We start from the raw sequence: 25935 nt of genomic DNA, 5'->3' as shown, positions 1-25935 counted from the left end.
TGAATCATGGTCTATGAGTTGGCTGTCCCTTTTAGTTTGTCAGCAGCCAAAGGGGTAAAGATGAGAAGGCACATCCCAAAAAGTGTCCATGTAAGTACAACATTTCTATGCTAATAAAGCCTCCCAGGCAAGATTTTGATTTTGAAGGATATACTTTATAATACAGAAGCCTTGTGGAATGGACAGAGTAGTATTTCAGGTATATCTTCTTTGTAAAAGCCCTACAAGTAGAATAGAAAGGGGCATTCTGAAAATGGTATTGTTCATTAAGTCAAAAAATATAAACTGTCAAAGGCTTCAAAAATTTCAGAACAGAAGAGAGAGCAGTATCACATACTACAAATAGTACTGAATTTTTAAAATAACTATTCTAAGTGATCCATTTTTATAATACTGTAGCGGAAGAGCTATTGCTTTGTAATGAAATTTCACTAATGTGTTCCTGAAATTCTCAGTGACAAAGCTTTCTTACATTCTTGTGGCAAGAAAATAAATGTGCTGCATAGGAGTCAAGTCGTTCCTTATGCACACCCACAACTAGGAGGTAGATCATTGTGTTATGTGAAACTCAGTGCAATATATAAAACATCAGCAGATGCATAAATGTGGATTGTGTCAAGTTTGCCCAGTGAAATTCAATGCAAGATTATAAAATATAACTTTTAAATTATGCGTAAGAATCACTTGGCAATTGGCTGCTTTACTCATCTACTCCACAGGCTATTGCTGTCCAGACCATTTGGTTTGAAATAATGGCAGATGTATATCCCTCCTGACAACATTAACATTGTTCCAGTGTTCAAGAAGGGAGGAATTGTTGAGATGTTTTTTCAGTGTGAAATTGCTAGAAAATCATTCAGGTTCAAAGCAATTTTAAATTTTGCTTTGATGTGTTTAGCAAATAAGATGCCATGCCCAAGCAGATGAATATGCGCTGTCTGATAAATGCTTAATGAAAAAGTAGAGCTAAGTCAACATATTAGAAGGAAATTAGCGATCTGATTCACATATTGCACTAAATTATGGCAATCAGCTAAACCATAATTAGTGAGCTTCCATATCATGCTAATCCCTGTGTTATAATTTACAAACCTCTATACCTTTAGTTTGCTATAGGAAATCAACAAATCTGTAGCTTAGTCTGAAATTATCAGCATTTGAAATTACTGGCCAAATAAAGACAAAAATGTTTCATCATAAGACTAAAAATACAAGTTCTTGGGAGGTTATGATCTTAATATTGAGAAATTGCATTTGAATTAATTGAGTAGTAGATTGGAGGCTGTCTGTATGATTGCCTTCATAATGCTTGCGATGTATGCTTCTAAGCATATAACAGTATGATAGAGATATTCTGTCAGATTTATATGTCAACTATCAAGCTATAGCTAAACCTAATACTGTAGGTCTGCCAACCATTTATATATTGTTACAGAGGCTATTCTCCAGATATATCTCTGGAATTATTCTCATGTTATTCCTTATATATTTCTTTCTGTTGTGTGTTTATCAGATATACAGTGAAGCTTATGGTTGATAAAGCAAGCCTGGGTCCAGTTGAAGACTTTCAAGAGCTGCTAAACTATCTTAAAGAATATGAAAATGACTGGTACATTGGGTTGGTGTCTGAAAAGGAATGGCCACAAGCTGTTTTACAAGAAACGCCATACCTTTTTTCTTTGGGGCATGACCCAAATATGGTAAGAGTTTCCTGACTTTTAGTGGATTTTTGACTAATATGCCAATTATTCCATTCTTGAATTTAGCAATAGTTAGACTTATATACCGCTTCATAGGGCTTTCAGCCCTCTCTAAGCGGTTTACAGAGTCAGCATATTGCCCCCAACAACAATCCGGGTCCTCATTTTACCCACCTCGGAAGGATGGAAGGCTGAGTCAACCTTGAGCCGGTGAGATTTGAACAGCCGAACTGCTGAACTGCAGTCAGCTGAAGTAGCCTGCAGTGCTGCATTTAACCACTGCGCCACCTCGGCTCATTTAATGGCAATACTTACATGTTTTCTGTTGTTTGTCAAATAATTGTTTATCAAGCTGCTGTTGTGAACTTAGCCCTCATATTAGTATAGCACAAAGAAGCCCTCAGGGATGGGTGGCACAGTTTATTCATTAATATTTTAATTATGGATTTAGATAAATAAATAAATATCAATGAAGGACTTGTTTCTGGAAAAGTTTGCAGATAGTTTAATAATATCAGTTCCTTAACAAAACAGCTTAAGACCTGTTTCATTAAAAGATCTACCTAGTAATTAAGATATTAGAGAAAGCAAACTGTACTGTTCCAAATTTCAGAATTTGCCTTTGCCATTGATATCCACTTGCTTTGATTTCAGAAAATATATTAAGTTATGTTTTAATTGTCTTTTTAGGCTTTAAGATTTTATTGTATGAATATTTTCCAGTTAATTCCTGTACTTCATCTTTTAAAACAGAAATGCATGATTTTTTCTTGGCTATGGACTTTATATCTTGGAGGGCTGCATTTTTTTAAAGTGGGATCACAACATACAGGTAGTTCTTTAAAGACAATTCAGACTGGAATTTCCATCACTAAGCAAAGTAGTCATAAAGGAATTCACCCCTGATTTTATTACCATTTTGCCACCAAAGTTGTGAAGTGATTCACACAGTTCACTTTGTTTGTCCCTGGGGAAGATTGCAAATCATGCAACCTCAGGATGCTGCAGCCATCGTAAATACATACCAGGTGTCAAATGTCTTGAATTTTGATTATATGGCCATGGAGACACTGCGGTGGTTGTAAGTTTGAGGCCTTATCATAAGTCACTTTTTTCAGCATCATTGTAACTTCGAACAATTAAATGAATGGTTGTAAATAGAGGACTAACTGTACTAAAATGGATTATAGATGTGTAATATGACCAAGCTCTAGCTATGTTTTAACATTACCCCCTCTATCATAATTAAATGTACAAACTGATAACCATTTTTAGAGACCTGTAGTGGCCTCCATTTCTGTGTGCGGCCTGAAGCCTCAAACGGACCATCTCTGTGATAAAAGCACTGTAGCAATAATTTGAAAGTAAAGAATAAAATGACTGACATAGAGGGAAGGTACACATCCAAAGGAAACAAAACAACAAAAAACTTCAAAGAGTAACGCAAAATCTTACAGAGGCTCACCAGCTTCTCTACTGAAGAACTGGACAATAGTCCAGTTTAGGGGCCTTTCATCACATCATCAGGGCAGGAGCTATGCAGATTTCCGAAGAGATGCTATACAATTTATGATCACAATTGAGCCCAAAATTTATACTGCTGAGAAATTTGTTGAGTGAATTTTGCCCCATTTTATGACTTTTCTTGCCACATTTGTTAAATGAATCACTGCTGTAATAATACAGTTGTTAAGTGAATCTGGTTTCCCCATTGAATTTGCTTGTCAGATCATGATCATATGACCTTGGGTCATAGCAACAGTCATAAATATGAACCAAGCATGTGAATTTTTATCACATGATCATGGGGATGCTGCAAAGATCATAACTCTGAAAAAATGGACAGAAGTCACTTTTTTCAGTGTTGTAACTTTGAATGGTCACTAAGCAAGGACTGTAAATCGAGGACTGCCTATACCAGAGGCACTGTAACCTAAAAAACACATGTCAAAGTTGTCACTAGATGATTTTTTTTTAATAGAAGCACCTACAGAATCTGCTGAATTGTACTGCATGGAATTCAGGGTCTTCTTCCATTAATCCTTACATTAAAAGGAATGCAACTTAAATTGGTTATGTTTCCTGTGGATCTAAACCAGTGGTTCCCAACCTTTTTTTGGCCATGCCCCACCTAACCATCTCTAAAATCCCAATACTACTTCTGTGATGTATAATTCTTACTTTACTCAAAAAATGAGTAAAGTAATATGATCATGATCTGACTCTACTCACATGGAGGAAGCCTAAAAGGCCCTTAACTTGGTTTAAACAAGGTTCAAATTGCCCCCATTAAAAATCAAATTGCCCCCTTGTGGGGCGTTGGTCCCACGTTGGGAACCACTGATTTAGACCAATCATATCTTTTTTAATTCGTTTCTTTTTTATACCGCTTCATAGGGCTTTCACCCCCTTCCCATGAGTTGTAAGCCGCCCTGAGTCCCCTCAGGGAAAAGGGCGGCCTATAAGTGACAATAAAATACTAAAAAAAAAAATTCTCTAAGCGGTTTACAGAGTCAGCATATTGCCCCCAACAACAATCTGGGTCCTCATTTTACCCACCTCGGAAGGATGGAAGGCTGAGTCAACCTTGAGCCTGGTGGGATTTGAACAGCCGAACTGCTGAACTGCAGTCAGCTGAAGTAGCCTGCAGTGCTGCATTTAACCACTGCGCCACCTCGGCTCTTGATCCAGCAGTTTTCACAATATCCATGGCCCGGATTTTTCTTGCTGAAGAAAAATAAAATCTGACTTCTCTGCAGTGTTCAAAGACAAGGCAACTTTTTGTACTTATCTTTATCTTCCAGGGAGTTTATACTGGCAGGATACTCACGCTTCAGGAATTTCGAGTACAAGTGGGAAAACTGAACGAGGAAGCTGTCAGAGGACAGTGGGGGAACCTCTCTTGGGAGCTGCTATATGCCACAAATGATGATGAGGAACGCTATAGCATCCAAGCACATCCCATACTCCTGAGGAACCTGACCATACAAGCAGCAGATCCTCCCCTTGGCTATCCTGTTTATTCCTCCGAACCTCTTCATCTGACTTTCTTGTAGTTCCCAGAATGAAGCCACTTCATTCCTTCACTGAAAATTGGGTGGAATGGGGGCACTTCTTTGGAGAGGGATTTTGAGCACATGCCTTTCAGTATCAGGTGACAATGGGAGAAGAATGCAGGCAATAAGATAATTATGCATTTTAATGTTGTATATTGTGTACATTTTTATATAAAATCCCCCAAATCATTACCAATACTGTATTGACAAGTACCTTCCATAGGGGTATAAGTTTATATACCTTAAACCATAGATAAGTATTTTACTTTAAGATGGAGTCTACATCTATGATTGTTATAAGTTTATTTATGTGTATTATGAAAGGGATACTTGAAAAATATTTAATGTCTGTTCAATTTTGAAAAAGAAATGTTGGTTAAGAATTACAAATTGAATATTAGGGGAAAGAAATATCCTGGTTCAATAAGATGGAAGTTCCCAGCATCATTGGGCAACCACAAACACAGAGACTTGTAACCATGCTCCTACTTTCAAACAAATCCTACCTATTTACTAATGAGGAAAAAATGGGGGTCAACAGAAGAAGTTGTGAGGATACACAAAAAAGCAGAAAGCCAAGTCACAGTGGGAAACAAATATACTACCTGACAGATCAGCCATGAGGTTTGGGGTTGTGAGGGGACTGACCGGAGGTGGGTTCCTACCAGTTCGCACCTATTCGGTAGAACCAGTTCATCAAATCTACCAAACAGGTTAGAAGAGGTTCCACCAGTGGACCCGGAAAGCAGGCCACACTTACAGAAGAGGTTCCAAAAATTTTGAAACCCACCATTGGGACTGACCAAGCAGATTTACCATCATAAGGCTATATTGCTTGCAGGAGAGGTATTGTGAAATCTATATTTAATATCTTGTCACAGTGACAAAGCATTCTGTTCATCTGTAGTTGGTAGAACTGTAAACTATGCAGTGTAATTCCAAGAATCAACACTGGCTTTTGAGTACTTCATTGTTGAGTTGGAAATAGCAGATAGAAGTTTTAATTCTCCCAAGTTACGAAGCTATCTTATGAAAAATTGAAATGGAGCACGTTTTTGAGAGATTTACTAAACTATTTAAAAAAGTATAGCTAAGCTCATATATTATAAAAAGCTATGTACTAAAAGAGCAGAATCATCATAGTGGTTGACCCAAAATGTGGATGAATCTTGTTTGTGTCCCTTTGCCATTCATTTTCCTATCCCCACTCCCTCTCTTGACTGGCGCCAAAAATGTTGCTGTTTTTGCATTTTGAAAGAGAGGGGTTTAATTGGCTAAAATAAACATTTAAAGCGCTACAGAGGCTTAAGGCATCTATGGAACTCCTGAAAATGGATCCTGGTCAATTCACTTTAGGAATACAGTCCCTGGCATACTATGAAAAGTTTGTGTGGATCTGAAGCCAATGAAAGTTGCACATTCCTGCAGTAGGTCATAAGCAAACCTTGTTATAGGCTAGTGTTATATAAACTCAGCCAATATTTGAGGAGATGGGTTGGGAGAAAGACAAGATTTGAATCATCATCTTGGTATATACGTTGAAAAGCCAACAAGTGAATGAACTTTCTTTGGGTAGCCATCTCATGCTGCAAAGCTAGAAGTTTTATATAGGTACATCTGTCTTGTTGCATGTTTTTGCATCATTTTTTACAAAAGAAAACCATAAACTTTTCAAGCAGAGGTTCCTCTCTTTTCTTTGTGCTGGTTCATGTTCGAAGGAATGCTCAGTTGCTCCTTTTCCTTATGAAGACTTTTTGTAATAAGAAACATCAGCATCCTGTAAGAAACAATACAGCTACTTAGGCAAGGCCAGTCAAATAAAGTAAGCAAGACCCTTGAAATGCTTCAATCCCATGCATGTAACATGTATGCAGAAGTCAGAAAAAGCAAAAAATAAGTTCCGTTAACATACAATTCCCGCTCAGCTATTCACTTTAAAACAATATAAAACTGTGATAACATACAATCCATACTAAACTAGTGAGGCTTAGCTAAACCAATATACCAACTAGGACTACATTTTTTAACATTTAATATGAAATCTTGAATCTGAAGCAGTTCATTAAATAAAACATTTGTGTCTGGAATTAAAGCATGCTGAAAATGCTGTAGTGGAAGGGTCACATGGTTTTAATGCTCTATTTGACACAATAAACTGTGGGCTTGGTTTTGCAAATTTCCAGACTATACATTGAGGCAACTAAAAAAAAACACCTGAGGAATCTGGTTTGCTTCGATTCGATTCTGTATTATAGAAAGCATTCAGATAACCGCCTTCTACTTACATCAGAAAGTGGTAATATTTTCCTTTAAACTTTGAATAGAGTTGAAAGGGGGAAAAATCACTGGGAGTTGGGCAGCAAATTTCAATAAATAACTTCTGTCTGACTGTTTAACAAACCATAATAATAACTTTAGTTCTTGGGAAGAACTCAGTACAAATAATGGGAAGACTGATAGTCTGACCTGTAATGGCGCTCCTGATTATATTTATATTCTCCTGTCTCTCATCCACAGCGGAAAGAAAAGTGAAACCCTGCCACTACTGGGAAGTCCGGAAATCTCCAGCTCCAAAAATGTGGTCTATTCTCTCTCTTGCATTCTACCCCACAAACCCTCAACTATTCCAAAAATCAGATTAACTGGATCCAAGTCCCAAGCATTGTTAAAATGCAGTCTTCTATATGTTGGGCAAAACCAAGTGTGTTCATCAAGCAATTGGAGTTGTATATATCTGCACTTCAGCCTCTGAGAAAGCCAAAAATCTGGACCCTGAACAAAAGGACATGTTCTGGAACGTACACAAAAACAAATGATGCATAGAGCTTTCAGATTGTGTACCTAATATTCAAAGTAGGAATCTTTATGTTTGGCTTCCTATTAATGTCCATCCCAAAACAAACAGGCAGGTACATTATATCATGCAGGTATTGGAATTGCAGGAACAAATAAAAGTATGAACAAAAGAGATGAGATTTAAAAATCAAGATGGCAGACACAACTGCAATTAAAGTGCATAGTCTTTAACTGGATATTCCTGCTAAAAAAAATAGAGCTGCAGAAACCACTAAATATATAGAGCCAAAAATATCGATTTCTTGCAAGGACACTTAAACCTGGAGTTTTCTGCATAATATGCTACCTTCTCAGATCAGCCAATCTAGTAGGTTTAATTGATACCAGGATAGGAAAAAGATTCTATTTGAAGAACATACCACTCCGCTCTTGAAGTTCTCTATCCGCTTCTTTCCCATGCGGTTCAATAGCCACCATGCCCAAGTGGGCATATACTGCCACATATAGCATACTGCCAAGTAGGGATGGTCACTGATCCAGGCTTCCTTCACATCATTAGCCATGCTAACCAGAGTTAAGCGAACACAGCGTTGAGTTGTCATTTTGTGAGATTGGTCCCCAACGTTTTGATTAACCTGGTAATGGGGTGGACACACAATAGAAAATGAGACAAAATCAGAATACTGCAAGTGTGACTTGCTAGGCTGATTAATCTCTGTGTCCCTCCTTAAAAAAATTATCTGTTAGACATTACAGAACTTCGAATGAAGATTCCTTCCTCCCCTTTGCCATCATAAGGAAAAACTAAAACTCAAAATCAGAACAGGAACAACAAAATTTCAAGTTACACATTAGGAGTAGATATGCTGTTAAGAGAATGCCAGGGCACCATTGGTTGAATTAAATGCCATAGGCATGCCTTTCCTGTTAAACAGCATTTAACAGGGAATGTGTCTCTAGGCACATAAAATAATGGTCTTAGCAAATAATTGCAATCACAACTTAGGGGCCCAGACTTGGCCTATCTTGCACTGTCATCAGCAATCACAGAACAGGGCAATAATTAACTAGAACAGATTTCATTTCATTCTTAACTCTATTGGTCCAGAGTTCATTGTCCCCTAAGTCATTTAGGTCAGTTTGATCTAGTGCAGGAGTAACAAACTCAAGGCCCGCGAGCTGGAACTGGCCTGCAGGGTGCTTAGATCTGGCTGTGGGCCCGCCCTGGAAACAATGAAGGACCAGCCTGCGGTGCCTCTGTCAGTAAAAAAGGAGCTCAGGAGGGCCACGTGCCACCATTCCAAGTTCCATTTTCACTGGCAGAGGGCTGCAGGAGGCCCTCACAGCTGAAAATGGAGACTCAATGATGTCGAGCTGGCCACATGCACCCTGGCCACATACCCCACAGTCAAACGCAACCATGATACAGCCCTCAATGAAATCGAGTTGGACACCCCTGGTCTAGTGGTTATGGTCCCAATCTAGAAACCAGGAGAGAAGAGTTCTAGTCCCACTTTAGGCATGAAAGGCAGCCTTGTGACCTTGGGCCAGTCACTCTTTTAGCCCAATTTACCTCACAGGGCCGTTGTGAGGAAAATAGGAGGAGAAGGAAGGAGCCTTAGGTATGTTCACCACCTTGAGATATTTGTAAAAATAATACAGGGAAGATAAAAAAAAAATTTCCTACCTTTGAGACTTCTTCAGTAAAGACATTTTGGATGATCTGTGACTGGACAGGCCCTGGACAGATATTGATTATACTTATCTCAGGGTAATCACCAAGCTCAGGCCGAAGAGAGTTGAAGAAGCCCTAAGAAAGAAAAGCAGTAACTTTATTTCAAGGGTCTCCACAACCACAAACAGTAAACTATCATGTGCCTCAAAGATAGTAACTGCACACAGATGCAATTATGTAGATAAACACAATCTACAACGTTGCTAAGTTTTTGTTATCTAGTTTCAAGGTTTTAGTAAGGGATCCATAATGCCATTTAAGATGGGTTGTTATATAAGCTTACTCTGTTTTACCGATTTGGCATCTCCATATTTCTTCCCTTGTCTATTTTATTTGCTGGGTAATGACTGTGCTAAAACTGATCTACACCATGTAAAAAACAACAACACACCATGTACTTTTCTGAACCCCATGCTGTGGATCTTGATACCAAGTGCCAATATCATCCAAGCTAGAAAAAAAATAAGTGTGTTGGTTGTACTAGGGAACCCAGATTTGATGTAGGGTTTCCATAATTAACTTACAAAAATCCAAATATTCACTAGCAAAACAAAGACCATTTTCTATACTTCTTTGATGGTGTCTCATAGTTACTCAACCCAGTTGCAACTTAGATATAGCAACCCTGTTCAGGAACCACCAGTTGCTAATCATTACAGAAACCCACATTATTACAGTCACTGAATTCTGGTCAAATTTAATTGAGAGGGAAACACAACTGCTGCCTAGTACTTCGTACTTCAAACTACACAGCCAAAAACTTTTTAAAAAATATGTGTAGTGTCTTTACTGGATATCTGACACAGATATCCAGTAAAGACACAGAGTTTAAAGTCTACAGAGTTATGCTTAGATCGGCTTGGGGGCCTCACAGGCATCCTGCCATAAGAAGAAGAAGGGGGGGAGGATGAAAGGGGGAAGGGGTAGAAAGATGAAAGGGGAAAGGATGAAAGAACAATAAACCTTTGTGTGTACCTGATAGGAAATTAAAAGGGGGGGAATAATAAGTGAGAATGACCAGAGTAGCTGGATCCTGTTCATACCAGCATCTCACAGCCAGAAACCCTGAGAAATATGCTGATTAACATCTCCCCACAACATCTCAGAGTTGTCAAAACATCTTGGTAAGCTCTGGTTGGCTGGAAACTGACTCACGGGGGGAGAGATGGGCTGGGGGCAAACCTATATCTTATTTTTGTTTCCAGTGAGCGCAGGCGGGGGGGGGGATAGGCATGGTGAATGTTGCAGTGCCTCTGCAGTGAACGACTGCTGTGGTACTCCAGCATTCGTAAGGTTGGGACTGTGTCATAAGTGCTCGGGGAGTTAATTGTCGTAACTAAGGGATTACCTGTACTGGGGTCTCTTCTCTTAGCCAAATCTTCATGGCCTAGCAAGCCTCAATATTAACATAGGGCCTTTGAAACATCTCTAGTTGCAATTGCTAACGAACATAAGCCTAAAACACAGCCTTCCTGGCATCCCACAAATATCATGGAATTGCAATTTCATGACTGCTAGCTGGGGGACCTCTTGGAGTTGTGCTCCCAACACATTCTGGGAACCTCACTTGACCAAAGCAGCTGGAAAAGGGACTTACCTGCAAAGCATGTTTGCTGGCACAATACCCAGTTGCTAAGGGAGCTCCCATGATACCCATGACGCTGCTCATCGTGACAATCTTTCCCTGTTTCCTTTGGATCATGTGGTCCAGGACAAATTTAGTTAAGGAGACAGTGCCCAGATAGTTGAGTTCCATTATAGCGTTATAAACATTAACACTTGTATCTACGAAAAGAGAACGCTGAGAACGTCCACCGTTGTTCACCAAAATGTCAATCTTTTGTAAGAAAGGAAATGAAGGAGAAAATAGTTATACTATGGCTTCTTGTCAGCATCAAGAACTGAAGTGACTGTGGACTTAGAATGCAGCCAGACCTCAAATAACTCTCTCTGCTTGAATTTCTGAAGCCCCACTCATTATGCATTTCCAACATCATTTTCTGGGATATATGAAAGGGTTTCTTACATATATCTGCATTTTCACGCTCCGTCTTGGCTACACTGAATCCTTTCTAAAAGGGTAATTGTATTACACACAAAAGCAAATGAACCTCCCATTCCAATGTAAGGTAAAGGTTAAAGGTTCCCCTCACACATATGTGCTAGTCGTTCCGACTCTAGATAAATATATTTGCCCTAACGACATGTTTCTTACCCTGCTCTGCTTCTCTCTCTCTCTCTCTCTCTCTCTCTCTCTCTCTTTCTCTCTCCCTGCCCCCACGTGTGTTCTGTTCCTCTCTGTCTCTCAAAAAATGAAACTTACCCTCCCAAAATGCTGAAGAACTGTCTTTGTGGCAGATTCATGGGATCCCCTGTCAGTCAAATCAAGTGGCAAAATGAGGATATCCTTCTCATTTAGGCTGCTGATCTCTAAAGGGAAAAGGATAAAAACAAAATGTCTTGTAGAAACAATGGATCTTCCCTCCATCCCACACCATAAACACAACTCAACAAGCAGAAAGGGGCACCCAAAGTTCTCCTCTCCTCCCTCCCCTTTGATGTTCCATTTTTCACACACTCCTGGCCCTTCATGATCTGATGGGCATCATTTGTCCAGTAAGTGCTTCTTTGGAATTCTTTTAAGTTTGTCATTCGTGACTTATTTTCTATGGGCTCTGTTTTCCAATTTTATTCCAATTTTAGAATAAAATAGCTTGTCTTTGCATATTTGTGTTCCCAGGGAATACCTCTTTGGTACTGCATGAGTTGTACTTCTTCCAACTCAAGATATCCTCACACATCTTTATAAAACATCATTCCCTTTGAGCTAAGGTTGGGCCCCACCCTGTTGCTTTTCCAAAAAGCCCTAAAAGCATGGATTTATAAGAGGACCTGGGGACCACAAACAGAGATGGAGCCAGTCAAATGGCAGATATGATTGTACTGTTGCCACCATGGGTGGTGGTGGAGACGGTTTTTACTATATGATGGTTTTTTTAAAAAAAATTGTAAGCTGCATGGAGTCCCCTATATGTAAGTTGGATAGTTATATAAATTTCATTAATAAATAATAAGTTTTCTCCAACATCATAGCTTAAAAGTGCAGCTTTCACAGCCTTATATTGCAACTTGGAAAACATACCCTTGACAATTTGTATCTTTTTGTTAGTATAATTCTTTGCCGCTAACTAACATGCCAAGTTAGCATGGTATATCTTGTTACTGGGGCCCTCGGGGGTTTAATTCAAATATACGTTTCGGCCCTTCAGAACATGGTGTCTGTTCAATCAGGATTGAGAAACCTGCATTGCTCAGATTGATTGCATGTGAATGACCCATGGCCTATTTTTAAAACTACTTTGCAGAAATGGACTCTGAAACACAACAAGGGGTTTGTCCCTTCCCTGCTATTTGGGAGGAACTGCCTAGTGTCAGAAAACAGACAAGATGGCACCTGAGAGAGAACATGGGTGTGTGATCACTTTTGGCTCTTGGCCAGGCCCCTGAGGAATGTGTTTCTCTCTGTGAAAAATCAAACTGTTATCCCTTAAAAAAATCACTCAGAAGGCAAAAGTAATTTTTGGAGCTGCTTTTCTCGGCCTATTTCCCAACAGGAGTCTTGTGAGCTGAGGACTGGAGGAACTGCAGTCCAACATGTCTGAAGGGCGTGAGGCTGGAGAAATGCCCCTTTTCTGCACAGCTTCATCCAGGCTTTTACATAGCCCCTGCTTATCTAAGAGCAGAATATAAGAGTTAAGGGGAGTTTCTGCAAGCTCTTCATATTGTAATTTTAAAAAACAGGCAGAACTGGATTTCAGTAATTCTTTACTAGCAGTAGCCTATGTCTGTGTGTATGCATGCATGGGAAGCATAGGGTGGGAATATATGCCCACTCTGAAGCACATGCCTGAGAGAGAGGAGAGAGAGGGGTTTTAGAATGAAAAAAATCGTTCAGAGCTGCTGTGTGCTCACTTCTCCTATATGGATGATCAGATGATTTGGGTTTTTTTCCTCCATAGCCAGACATATCCAATTTTTTGGAACTGAACTGAGTTTCTCCTTACACACCAAATGTATTCCCATTTTGTTCAGTTTTTGGAGAGTTATCATGTGGGCACATAGGGTTGGAAAAAAATAAAAAGTATTCTCCCAAGCTCTTTTATAGGAAAAATCTGGGAATCTAATAAAGGAAAATTATCTAGGTCACTCCCTTGGTTTGTTATTTGTATACTCCCTTTAATTATGACAATATCAGCAATTCTAAGGCATTAGAAATCAAGTCATGTGTTGTGGCCCGCCAGCGGCCAGTGGAGCTGGCAGCAGATTCAGACAGTGAGGAGGTTGGGGAGGAACATGGGCCAGGGAAGACTCAGACGTGGGCTCTGTGTTGGAGGCAGAGCCGTATACCAGTTATCAGCTGCCTTCAGAGTGAGACATCAGTGAGGCAGACGAACAGCTGAGGCCCATTCCCAGTGTGCACATGCGCAGAGTTGCCAGACGAAGGGAACAGCTAAAGAACAGAGGTCGACTTGGGAGTAAGACGATGAATGGCCTCTCCCAGAGGAAATAAAAAAGGAACGAAAGGGGAGTGGAGGTTGCAGGAGACAATTAGTTCGCTTAATTGATTTGTGAATCTCCGAGACTCCTTGCCAAGTTTTGCAGATATGGCAGCTCTCTAAGCCAGATAAGGTCTGTGGTTGTAAATCCTCCCTTGAAAAACTTTGCTGGATGTGAATGAGCAGAATTCACAGGAAATTAATAAAAGGGTTTTTTGTCAGGACAAGGACTTTGGTTCATGCTCTTGGGAAGCCTAAGTCAGAACATCAAGGATTATGATGGCATCTGTTAATGATTAAATCACTTGCCATAAATCAAACAAAGATAATTAATCCGGCGCCTTTTGGAGCTGAGCAAATGTAATATGCAACATCAATTTTGTAAGAAAGCTCCTCTCTGCTCCACTTGGCTACATATCAAGAAAGGGAATGAAACCTGGATAAGCTAAACACCTATGCAACTGCAACCTAGCTCAACCAGCCTAAGGTGTAAACAATATTGAGATGAAAAAAAATAATCTTATTGACAATTAGCTGTCCATGAATCATTCAGTTTTTCCTAATCTTGTCAGCATGGGATACCTCCTATAATTGACAAGTATAATTGGAGCCAGTATCAAAATGGTTTGCTGTTGCTTCCTTCCAGAATATCTCTTATTTTTTTTCTTGCTGTCTTGGTTTTTGGGTAGCAAGCCGAAACCTACTTAACCAGGCAAGGTCAGACAGATGCTACAGAAACCTAACTGGGATTAGCACAGCCCTTTATAAAGGCCTTCATGGTATTGGACCTGGGTACTTGAGAGACCGCCTGCTGCCAATCACCTCCGCTAGACCGATTAGATCCCACAGATTGGGCCTCCTCCGAATTCCATCCGCCGGCCAGTGTCGACTGGCGACTACCCGGAGGAGAGCCTTCTCTGTGGCTGCTCCGACCCTTTGGAATGGACTCCCCGTGGAGATTCGAACCCTCACCACCCTCCAGGCCTTCCGCAAAGCTGTTAAAACCTGGCTGTTCTGACAGGCCTGGGGCTAAAGAGCTGTTGCCCCCGTCTTGAATGGTATGACTGTTGTGTGTTTTTAAATTATGTATTGTTATGTATTGTTTATTGTTTATTTTTTGTCTGTACCCCCCCCTTCCCTGATTTGATTTGTTAGCCGCCCTGAGTCCCCTTCGGGGGGAAAGGGTGGCATATAAATATAATAAATGAAATGAAATGAATGAAATGAAATATGCCAAAAGGGGCACAGTAAGTTTTGTTCTATAATTTTATTTGCAATTCTTGCAACCTACTTTAGGAAAAAATGCATACACAAAGTTCTAGAATCCTCCTTACCAAGGCACTTCTTTTTCACTCTCTCCAATTCATTTTCTCTTCTTGCTGACAACACAAGCCATGAGCCAATCTTGGCCAGCTGGTAGGCCAACTCTTCTCCAATTCCACTGGAAGCACCAGTCACCCAGACAACTTTCCTTGGCAGCTCCTTTTCTGGAGAAGAAAAAGAACACACACAAAAATGATAATAGGTGTCAAGCACAGGATATTAGGAATCCAGGCAGTACAAATGAGCATAGGTTTACTGCATGCCAATGCTCTCTACAAGAATATGAACTACTAATGGACAAAGCAAATTGGTGGTAGATACGAGTCAATGGAATTCAAGGTGGACTAGACTTGGGTCTCTTGAGGGTAGGAAGGGACTCGAGCAGTGGTGAAATTCATTTTTTTTACTACCGGTTCTTTGGGTGTGGCTTGGTGAGCGTGGCAGGGGAAGGATACTGCAAAATCTCCATTCCCTCCCCACTCCTGGAGGAAAGATATTGGCAAAATCTCCATTCCCACCCCACCCTGGGGATAGCCAGAGGTGGTATTTGCTGGTTCTCCAAACTACTCAAAATTTCTGCTACCAGTTCTCCAGAACCTGTCATAACCTGCTGAATTTCACACCTGGATTCGAGACTGATGACATGCTTGACCTCTCCCTCAGGCTCAGCAAGGTCATGATGTAGGTCATCTCCTACATCAAGTGTTCAATAGCAACTTTCATGAATATGTATATATCTACATTGCAAGACACTATTTATAGTCATGGCTGTTAGTCAAATTCTTATTAACTTTTATGAATATTTACATATCTGCAAGCAAGAATTTGGCTATTAGCTAAATCCTTATTTACTTATTTAAATCCATGTATCTGGCCACCCATTTCACAAATGCAACTAGGTTCTAGGTCCCTAAAAAAAAAAATGTTAAACCAAAGATAGCAGTATCTTAAGACATTTGAAGACTAATAAATGCATTACATCATACTTTTTTCTGATTAAACTCCAAAAAATCTCAACCATCATAAATAGATTTCTGTTGAAAGGGTCAACATTCTTTCTTGTCGTGAACTTACTCAGAGGCTCTTGAGGTGCAACAGAGGCCAGTTCATCATTAGGCAGCAGAAGAAAGTTTGAACTCTTATGCACACAATCAAAGTACAAGGTGGTTTATAGAAAGCAATTCTTCCTAGGGACGTCATTGGCTTTAACTGTGTACCATTTGCTCAAACATAAATCCCCAAGGACTTTGCTGTGTCAACAGAAAGAACCCATTTTCGAAATGTGCAGGCAACAAAGCAAACAAGAAAATCTGCCAAATATCTAGCTACATCTTTAGCTACAGGTTACTAGGCATGCATATGCTCTGTAATACATAGCTGTATTTATTCTGAAAACAGAAGGCCTATCTGGAGTTTTCACAGCACATAACAGTGAAAATCTTGTTTTTGCTATTGCTCTATATAGGATATAATGAAGATAAATTTGTTTTAAACAAAGGTAGAAACACAAGAAAGGTTATGCTGGATCAAGCCACAGATCTATCTGTTCCAATGTTTCCCACAATGGTGATTAAATGCCAAAGGGAAAACCCCATACATTCCATCAATGAAATAGCCTTCTGATATTCGTAATGATAAGAGATACGAAAGTTAATATATTACTATTTAACTACAGGTATTATTTATTTATTAAATTTCTATGCATCCATCTCAGTGATACAGCGACTCTGGGAGGTTTACAATAAAAACTAAAAAAGGGCTAGATTAGATTAGACTAGAATAGGAATAACATGGAGATCTTCTAGTTCAACCCCCTGCTTAGGCAGGAAACCTTATACCCAGGATGGCGAACCTATGGCACGCATGCCACAGGTGGCACACAGAGCCATTTGTCAGGGCACATGACGCGTTGACTTCAGCTTTTTAAAAGCCATTTTTGCCCTCCCCAGGTTTCAGAAGCTTCATAGGAGCCTGGGGAGGGCGAAAACAGCCTCCCCCACCCTGCTGGAGACCCTCCGGAGGCTTCAGGAGCTTCCCTGAAGCCCCCGGAGTGCAAAAAACTGGCCCTACAGGCAAACTGGAAGTTTAGAAATGGACTTCCGGTTTGCTTGTAGGGCAGGTTTAAGCCCTCCGGAGCCTTCAGGGGCCTTCTGGAGGCTTCCCTGAAGGCTCCGGAGGACAAAAACCACCCAATGGACAAACTGGAAGTCACCCAGGCAGCCCCCCCTCCCGGTCACATGATGCAGTTCAAGTGTTTGGCAACCGGCCTGCCTTTATGGTCCTTTGCAGGATCCTGCAGTCACACCGCTGCAATTTACGACATTTTCCCTGAAAATCGGCATTACTCTTGGTTTTTGCAAAAACGCCCAATAGTGAAAAATGAGTTCACTAAATAACCATGGCATTTATTTAACAACTGTGGATTCACTTAATGACCATGGCGATTCATAATCCTCACAAAAATAGAATCAGGTTGATTACATGATGACCCACGACATATTACCTTAATGGGCAGGCTCCATTATGGCCATAATTCAAGGATTACCTGTAATCTTTTCCTAATCTTTGAAGGGAAGACTACCACAACATATTTTAGTAGCAAATCTCATGAACTAAATATTAGATGAAATGCTTTATTTTGTCTATAATCCCCACCATTCAGTTCCTTTGAATAACTCTGCATTGGAGTGTCATGAAATAGAGAAAAAAACATCTGCTTATTCATTTCAAATTTTGCACCATTTTTCGGAATTGTGTTAGCTGCTACTCTCCCCAACCCCATAAAGCTATTTCTTCATACTGTACAGGAGTTGTCTGATCATTCTGCTTGCCTTCTCTTATACCATTAAGAACTATACAAAATCTCCCCTTTTTAGGGAAACTGACCAAAACTGTAAACTGTCTCTAAGTTGAAGCATTTTAGCTATGCCAGGCTACAAATGTTAACACCCAGCCAGCGTGGCCAAACTCCAATAGCAATAGTAGCAAGCAATAGTTAATAGCAATAGCAGTAGACTTATATACCGCTTCATAGGCCTTTCAGGCCTCTCTAAGCGGTTTACAGAGAGTCAGCATATTGCCCCCAACAATCTGGGTCCTCATTTTACCCACCTCGGAAGGATGGAAGGCTGAGTCAACCCTGAGCCGGTGAGATTTGAACCGCTGACCTGCTGATCTAGCAGTAGCCTGCAGTGCTGCATTTAACCACTGTGCCACCTTGGCTCAATACATCTGGGAAATACCACATGGAAGTTGATTGCGGTACAAAGGTGTAACCAATCTCAACAATCTTTTGTGTGTGTGTGCTCAATACAGCCAGCAGATTGAACATTGTTTACACAAGAACAAAATATATCAGGCATCTGGTATAGTATTTTGTGTCACATGGGGGTTCATTGAATGAATTTGGGAAGCTCACTGGAGGGTGGTAACTCCTTTCCACTATCACTTGTCAGTCACGTGTCGAATGGCATCTTTGACACACAAGATAATACAGTAAGCAGTCATTCATACAGCAACTACTGATAATCTGAAACTCCAGGAAAGTACTGTGTTCAGTCTCCTTTTAACCTCATGTAACGTGACTGCCGTTACTATACATCTGGTAAGAAATGTCACAATTTAACTGCATGCTGGGTAGAAAAAGAAGAATATTTTTTTCTGCTGACTCTGGATCACTTTGCGGCTCATGTAAAATGGTTGAGCGCAAGTTCTAGACTCCACAAAAACATAAAACTATAAGCACGTTATTTGTCTTTTGTGTGTTGTAATTCTGTCATCTTGAACAAATTCAGTGCTGAAATTCTAACATGGTGAGAAAACAAATCCCCTTTCTATATATTATTTATGGCCCCACACAAATATTACAATGTTAATAATTATCCTTCCAGTTTTTCATCCAAATCATTAATGAAAACATTTATTATACAGTCAGGGAACTGAACCTTTAAATTTCCCATAAAATTCTGTTTATTCACTTATTTCAGCTCTTTCTTTGCTTCAAATGTTTTTAGCAATGATAAGATCAACTACTATGATGCAGTTTTTAGTATTGACAACTCAGCATTTTATATAAAACACAGCACTATTTAATTAATAACAGGAGGAAATAAGTTGTACTTCCCTTCCTGGAATTTGATCATAGAAACTCCAGTAGTTGGTTATGATGGTGTTAGTTATATTTTTCTAGATAAAATCACTAGCATTTGAGCCAGGTCTGCCACCTCTGAATGCATATTTAGCTGTGTATAGATCTGGTAACTCTCCTTGTATTGTTAAAAGTAATGATACCTTCTAGTACAACTTGACTTCTGTGGCAGTTTTCTTGGCAGAGTGACAACTAGTTTATTTATCAAATTTGTATGGCCAGTCATATCATATAGAATGACTCTGGTAAAGGGAGACTAGTATAGATCTATTTCAAGCTATTTAGCTCTCATCAGCTAGCCACACTCTTACTGGGAATCGAACCTGTGCTCTACTGCCTCTAAGGCAGATATGTTAACCATTGAGCTACAGGGCTCGACTCCTTATCAGCGAGGCCAGGGTGAAAGGTATATATTTAAAGTCACAACCCCTGGTATGCCCAAATATGGGAGGAAGGTCACACTTCCACTCTCTGTCTTCGGCTCGTCACAAGAGACCATCCAGACAGAAACCCAATATTTTTTACTGTTGCCTTTTTATTACATTTGTTATATTTATGCTGATAAATAAATAAAGGGAGACTAGTATAGATCTATTTCAAGCTATTTAGCTCTCATCAGCTAGCCACACTCTTACTGGGAATCGAACCTGTGCTCTATTGCCTCTAAGGCAGATATGTTAACCATTGAGCTACAGGGCTCGACTCCTTATCAGCGAGGCCAGGGTGAAAGGTATATATTTAAAGTCACAACCCCTGGTATGCCCAAATATGGGAGGAAGGTCACACTTCCACTAATAAATATATATATATATATATATATATATATATATATATATATATATATATATATATATATATATATATATATATATATATATATATATATATATATATATATATATATATATATATATGATTTTTACAACTCCTGGTAAGCCCCAATTATGGGAGGAAGCTAACTGCTTCTATCATCTGTCAATCGGCTCGTCACAAGAGTCCATCACGACAGAAACCCAATATTTTTACTGTTGCCTTTGTTATATTTGCACAAATAAATAAAACACACACACACACACATATATATATAGAGAGAGAGACTATGAAGATTAAAAAATTAATTGTCTTCCAGATGATTTGATTAATGTGGCCTTTAACCATCAATTAGGAGTTTTAATCATTAGCATTAGTGACTTCTGTTATTCTTGCCATGTTTTATTCTTTTATTGGTTATTATAATTTCTTCATTGTGATCGTTGTGAGCATCTTTGTTTGAAGGAGGATATTATGAGGTTGCCCTCTTACAAAAATTAGTGTTCCTCTTGAAGCCAGCCCAGCAGTGTTCTTAGAGCTTTCCAAAAGTTAACTTTAAAAAATGAATTGTTCTGGAGGTGTTTGGGGATCGATCCTTCTGTTTCTTGTATTTCTGGTATTGTTTGGGTTTTTCTAGCAATGTTCCACCTGGCTGCAAGGTCTCCTAGGCTTGTCTAATTCTTACAGCAAAGTTTGTCAATGTATGGTGAGATCAGGGATTTTGTTTTTCAGCTACTTTGTCACAAGACTGGGCATGATTTGTGTTGATCCTTTTGTGTCTAATGGAAAAAAAACTGAATCATTCCCACTGTTTTGGTTTTAATTATTATATTTAACTGTTTTTACTGTTGTAAACCAAAAAGAGTCAATCGATATACCTATCATGATATTTAAAGAAAATATATAACATGATATATAAATAGAATAAAATGCCAATGAATTAATTGTTTCTTGGGTCCAGGTGACCTGAGAGAATGTCTTCTTGTATATGATTCCCTCTTGTTTACTGTGATAATCTGTGTTTGCTCAGATTTGCTCCATCCAGCTATCTCTGTGGTTTAATGAAAATGATGGCTACTGAATTTAGAAAAAAAATATCATATTTTAGATCAGTTTCTACTAAGATTATAAATGTAATCTTAGTAATTCCAGTTCCAACATCACTTTTGTCTGTTTTGAGATGCAATGAAATTATTTTTAAAGATCTGCTGAGGGCCTCTTTCATTTTAGCTATAGGCTATTTTACCTACAGTTTTACATGTTAAAATAATCTTGAAACCTGACATAGCATATTTTAATGGAAGGTAATATGCAAAATGTTAATAAGTCAAATGCTGATTTTAGGCTATTTGTTTGATGGATTGTACAGATGTTTTTCTCATCTCATTTCTTCATGAGGTTTTTTTCCCCCGATTGCATTTTATAGAAATGAGTTTACCAATGTTAACAGCTTTCCATGAAGGGCTGGATAGACAGCTAATATGCCAGACAGGTATCAATCCATCCATCTTATTCCACCAGTCAGAACAATAAGCTTGTCTTCATAAGATGTCAACATCAGCCACTCTTATTTATGACATTCTGACTCTGACATTCTCCTCAAGTGTTGCATCACTTGAGGAAAATGTTTCGACAGGAGTAATTCTTGTGCTATGCAGATAAGAGTAAGAAAGCATATGATTCATCTGCAGAGACCATGTGCAATTGCAAATAAAGGAAGAGTAAACCACAACTTAATGGAAATTGTTTCTTCATCTTGAAAGTATTCCTTGTGATCAGGGCAGTCTCATATTATTCCAATATAACCACCTAATAAGAGCATCATCTTTTAAATAAATAAAACAGTGGTGTGTCAACACAATATCGAAAACAAGAAATGTATAGGAAAGAATACGGAAAGAAAAAACTAAGGATAAAAAATAAATAAATTCAGAAATCAATATATCTAACCAAACCATAAATACATCTCTAAGAAAAGATACCATTTTCAAAATATCCATTCTTAATATTTCTATACAAAAAGAGTTTTCTAGAGATACTGGTATCCTAGAAGGAATTACGGTATTTTGTTAATGAAACTAAGAATTTATTTATTAAATGTATATATCACCTATCTCACTGTCAAGGGACTCTTATATAAAAGCCTTTCTCTTTCCAACAGCCTAAACCAGAAAAGTAATAGATGGTTCATTTATCAACAAAGCCACCAAGGGACGTTTTTTGTTTTGGTTTGAAGAGTTCCATGAATTCAACCAGTTCTTATTGTTGAGCAAACAAAGCTCAGTGGATTGAAATATTATTGCTAATCTTAAAGTAGACATGTGTTGAAAATCCTTGATGACCTACCTCAAGGATCTTCTAATTTAGCCCATGAAGTAATGTATACAAGCATTCAAATTAGTAACCAGTGATAGTTATTTTCATGAATTTATCCAAGCCCATTTTAAAATTATTAGCTAGTGGTCATTACTACAAGAGAGGATGCTGCTTCTTTTATGCCTCATCTAAGTTTTCTTGGATCATTTGGGTGGCTACTGCTTAAGGTGGATAAAAATAGATGGTTTAAAAATAAATAATTTTTTAATTTTTTTTAAAATTTAAATTGGATTTTTTAAAATCATATTTATTTTAATAAAATGCTGTTGGAGTAAAAATCTACCTAAAGATAGTTTTCTATTTAAGATGCTTTAGTTTATTCATGGAGATTTTGCAATATCCTTCCCCCAGAAGTGGGGAGGGAATGCGGATTTTGCAGTAACTTTCCCCTGCCATGCCCACCAAGCCACGCCCACAGAACCGGTAGTAGAAAAATGTGAATTTCACCACTGCAGGATAGCCTCTTACAATTTAAAACAAAGGAATGGTACAAAAAGGATGCTGCATAATATAAAATACACAAAATTTAGTATCTGTTTGAACATGAAACTGTATCAAATCTACCCTTAACATTAACACCTACGCAAAGATTTTGTTTTTCAAATGCTTCGGGCAAAACCTCATAATTGCACTAAGAATAACTGCTTCTAGATTCCTGCCTTTCATCAGCAATTTGTTCATGAACACAACTATATACAGAATAAATAGCAATGCAATTATTTAATCTGTTTAGAAAATTTTAAAAAATTATCCAATTGCTGCTCTGTTTCTTTACTACATAATCAGAACAATTAAAGATACAATTGTGCAATCTTTTTATATTTCATCAATATCATGTTATAGATTTCAATTTGTCTGGGGATTCAGTTAAATACCTTGAGAATCCAGAAACTGAAGTAGGACAGAACTACTCAGAGTCTTAATGGTTATAAATTTAGGTGTTTTAGAAACGACAGTGGTGGGCCAACAGCAGACTTTCAGTATCTGTTGGAGTGTCACAGAGAACAAGAGGTGGACTTATTCCCTACTACTACAAGAGATTCAGGCGATATACACCAGGAAGAACTTCCTGATTATAAGAGCTGTCAGCCAGAGGAACAGGCTGCCACCCGAAACGTTAAGTTCTCCTTTGTTTGAGATCCTCAAGTACTATATATAATTGGTCAAAGATGGTCTGATGGATGATTTGCCGAGCAAGAATTGAACAATATGACCTCTAATGTTCCTTCTGACTTTATAATTTTCTTTCAACCATTTCTCTTTTTTAAAAAAAATGTAATTATTGCAGTAAAAGGTCTATATGGTATTAATAAATGTATTAGTAGATACTGTTCTGCAGCTAAATCTAACTAAAGCTTAAACAAATGGATATTAGAAGCAACCCTCCACTTAATCCAATGAAGCTTAATTTACAAAAATTACAATCCTCCATTTAATCCAATGAAGCAATATACAAAATCATGTTCACAAGACTTGGCTTTATATAAAAACGAGTGCTGTCACCCTAGAAAATGAAATGTGTATCTGTGAGTGTGTACATATATGCTTTAATCACCAATATAAAAGTAGACTCAATATACCGGATGAATTGTTTATTCTAATTCTCTTTTGTTAGGGGTTGTTTACAGGGAAATAGGTAAACCCTATCAGACTATGTGTAGTGACACTCTGTTTTTAGGTTAACAGAATGTAGGTCTTGTAAACCTGAAAGTTCATACTATCTTGTTTTAAACAGATCCCTGCTTAAAACTGGGTAGTACAAAATTTTAGGTTTACAAAAGCTATATTTGGTTTACTCAAAAGCAGAGTATCACTACACATTATTTAATGCAAAAACAAAAACAACAGGCTTGCTTGCTTGAGACTTAAGCTACTGTTTAGCTCTGAACACACACTGAATTCAAGAGTTTGTGAATAGCCTTTAAAAAAAAACCCTTTCCCACAAATTCCTAGATTTCTCCCTTCCCGTGCCTCAAAAAGCAGGGGAAAGGTGAGCCCTTTTCATGGTTGGGAAATAAATGGATTGTAAAACCTCTGCAATCCACTAGCATCCAGCTGTAAATCAGACATGCGCCTGATCAACAACTTCTGTCCAATTTCCATAAGTAAACTGGCTCAAGGACAGTTACAAAATATCTGTCCCCACCCGAATGATGAATGTTGTGTTTTATTTTTTACTTGCACTGTTTTCATGTTTATTGTTTTATTGTCTTGTATCCCCTTCTCTATAAATTGTAAGCCGCCCTGAGCCCCCTCAGGGAAAAGAGCGGCCTATAAATAATAAACTCATAAACTCATAAACTCATGATAAATGCAGCTTTGTGTTCCAGCAACCAAGCTAAAAGCCCGGGCATATTTACTTGGGAGAAAAATGTATTCTGATGAGTAATAACTACATGGACAGAAGAGAGAGCTTGCACACACCCTAGTCAGAACCTGCAGATCCCCAAGAGTGGCAACTGTAGTTTCCATATCTGCAGCCCGAATGGCCGGTGCTTGATTGAACTCCAGATGACAGTGAGACCCTATAAAACATCCTGCAGTCTGACATTTTGTAGCCCCAAGCTTCACTTTGAGTGAGTTTATTTTCGTTTCACTCTTTTCCCCAGAAAATCCTGGAACAGTTGGGTTGTTTAAATGCTGAAAACATAAAACAAAATTCCTCCGGAATAGTAATATAGTTTTTCTTTTTTTCAAAAAAGCAGCAAACTAAACTAAACTAAAGTTAAAGGTCATTTGGCCACGTGGTCCGATAAATAGGATAGAGCTCTAAAATAGAGCTGTTTTCAAACAGAAACTGTAATCCCGACATCTGGCATATTCCAAACTCACGAAGGCTTTCAGCTTAATTCTTTTTAAACAAATCTCGCAGCATCCCCCTAAATTCCACGGGCAGTTCACCACCGGCTGTGCGGAAGATCGCGCCGCGCTTGTCTGTTTGCTTGGCGCGGGGAGGGCGGTTAATTAACTCTCGCATTTTGTCCGGTCTGCGAAACGGCCGCTTCCTCCCTCGTCCGCTTCTTTTGCTTATCCCTTTTGCAAACGGCTGTAATCGAGGGGCCGGAGAACTTGTGCCACGTCCCCGCGCGGGAGGAATTGAGGGAGGAAGCAGCAAACGCCAAGCAGATGGAAGCGAAAAAAATTGGGAGCCACCGCGCGCGCACGAGAGAGAGAGAAGAAATATCTTGTGACTTACCGGGCTTTTTGCCCCACCATTCAGCCCACTGCACGGTGAGATCGCTGTCAGCTCGGATCCAGCGTAGGAACTGCAAGATTAGGTAGGCTATGAAGCTGCCCACCGCAATGCACTGAACACAGATCTCCATGGCGCGCAGAGAAGTCGGGAGCGTGGCACGAGTTGAGACCAAGAAGAGCCCCTTCTTATAAGCAGAAGGTTGAGCTCTTCGCCCGCTGTCCCAAGCAGGGAGTGGCCTCT

At 39.0% G+C, this 25935-nt stretch overlaps 2 protein-coding genes across 3 annotated transcripts in view; one reads left to right on the top strand and one right to left on the bottom strand.

Annotated features, from left to right (window-relative positions):
* The window catches only part of PCNX4 (pecanex 4), a 21903-nt gene extending 15467 nt beyond the window's left edge, over positions 1-6436 (top strand). For both annotated transcript variants that reach the window (XM_014057108.2, XM_014057109.2), the window contains exons 10-11: positions 1514-1700; positions 4505-6436. In XM_014057108.2, coding sequence (XP_013912583.2) covers positions 1514-1700; positions 4505-4756 — 439 coding nt within the window. In that variant the 3' untranslated portion in view covers positions 4757-6436. The remainder of the gene's footprint in view (positions 1-1513; positions 1701-4504) is intronic.
* Positions 4882-25935, bottom strand: DHRS7 (dehydrogenase/reductase 7). Its single transcript, XM_014057110.2, has 7 exons — positions 25696-25935; positions 15178-15330; positions 11611-11717; positions 10885-11124; positions 9240-9362; positions 7972-8187; positions 4882-6533 (listed from the first exon to the last, which is right to left on the bottom strand). Exons 1-7 carry the CDS (start codon positions 25823-25825, stop codon positions 6498-6500), a joined length of 1005 nt encoding a protein of 334 aa, XP_013912585.2. The 5' UTR covers positions 25826-25935; the 3' UTR covers positions 4882-6497.

The sequence above is a fragment of the Thamnophis sirtalis genome, unplaced genomic scaffold, assembly GCF_051295495.1.
Source record: "Thamnophis sirtalis isolate CommonGarterSnake01/CBP01778 unplaced genomic scaffold, rThaSir2_p1.2 scaffold_1, whole genome shotgun sequence".
NCBI classification, from domain to species: domain Eukaryota; kingdom Metazoa; phylum Chordata; class Lepidosauria; order Squamata; family Natricidae; genus Thamnophis; species Thamnophis sirtalis.
This window is presented reverse-complemented; position numbering and strand designations above follow the sequence as displayed.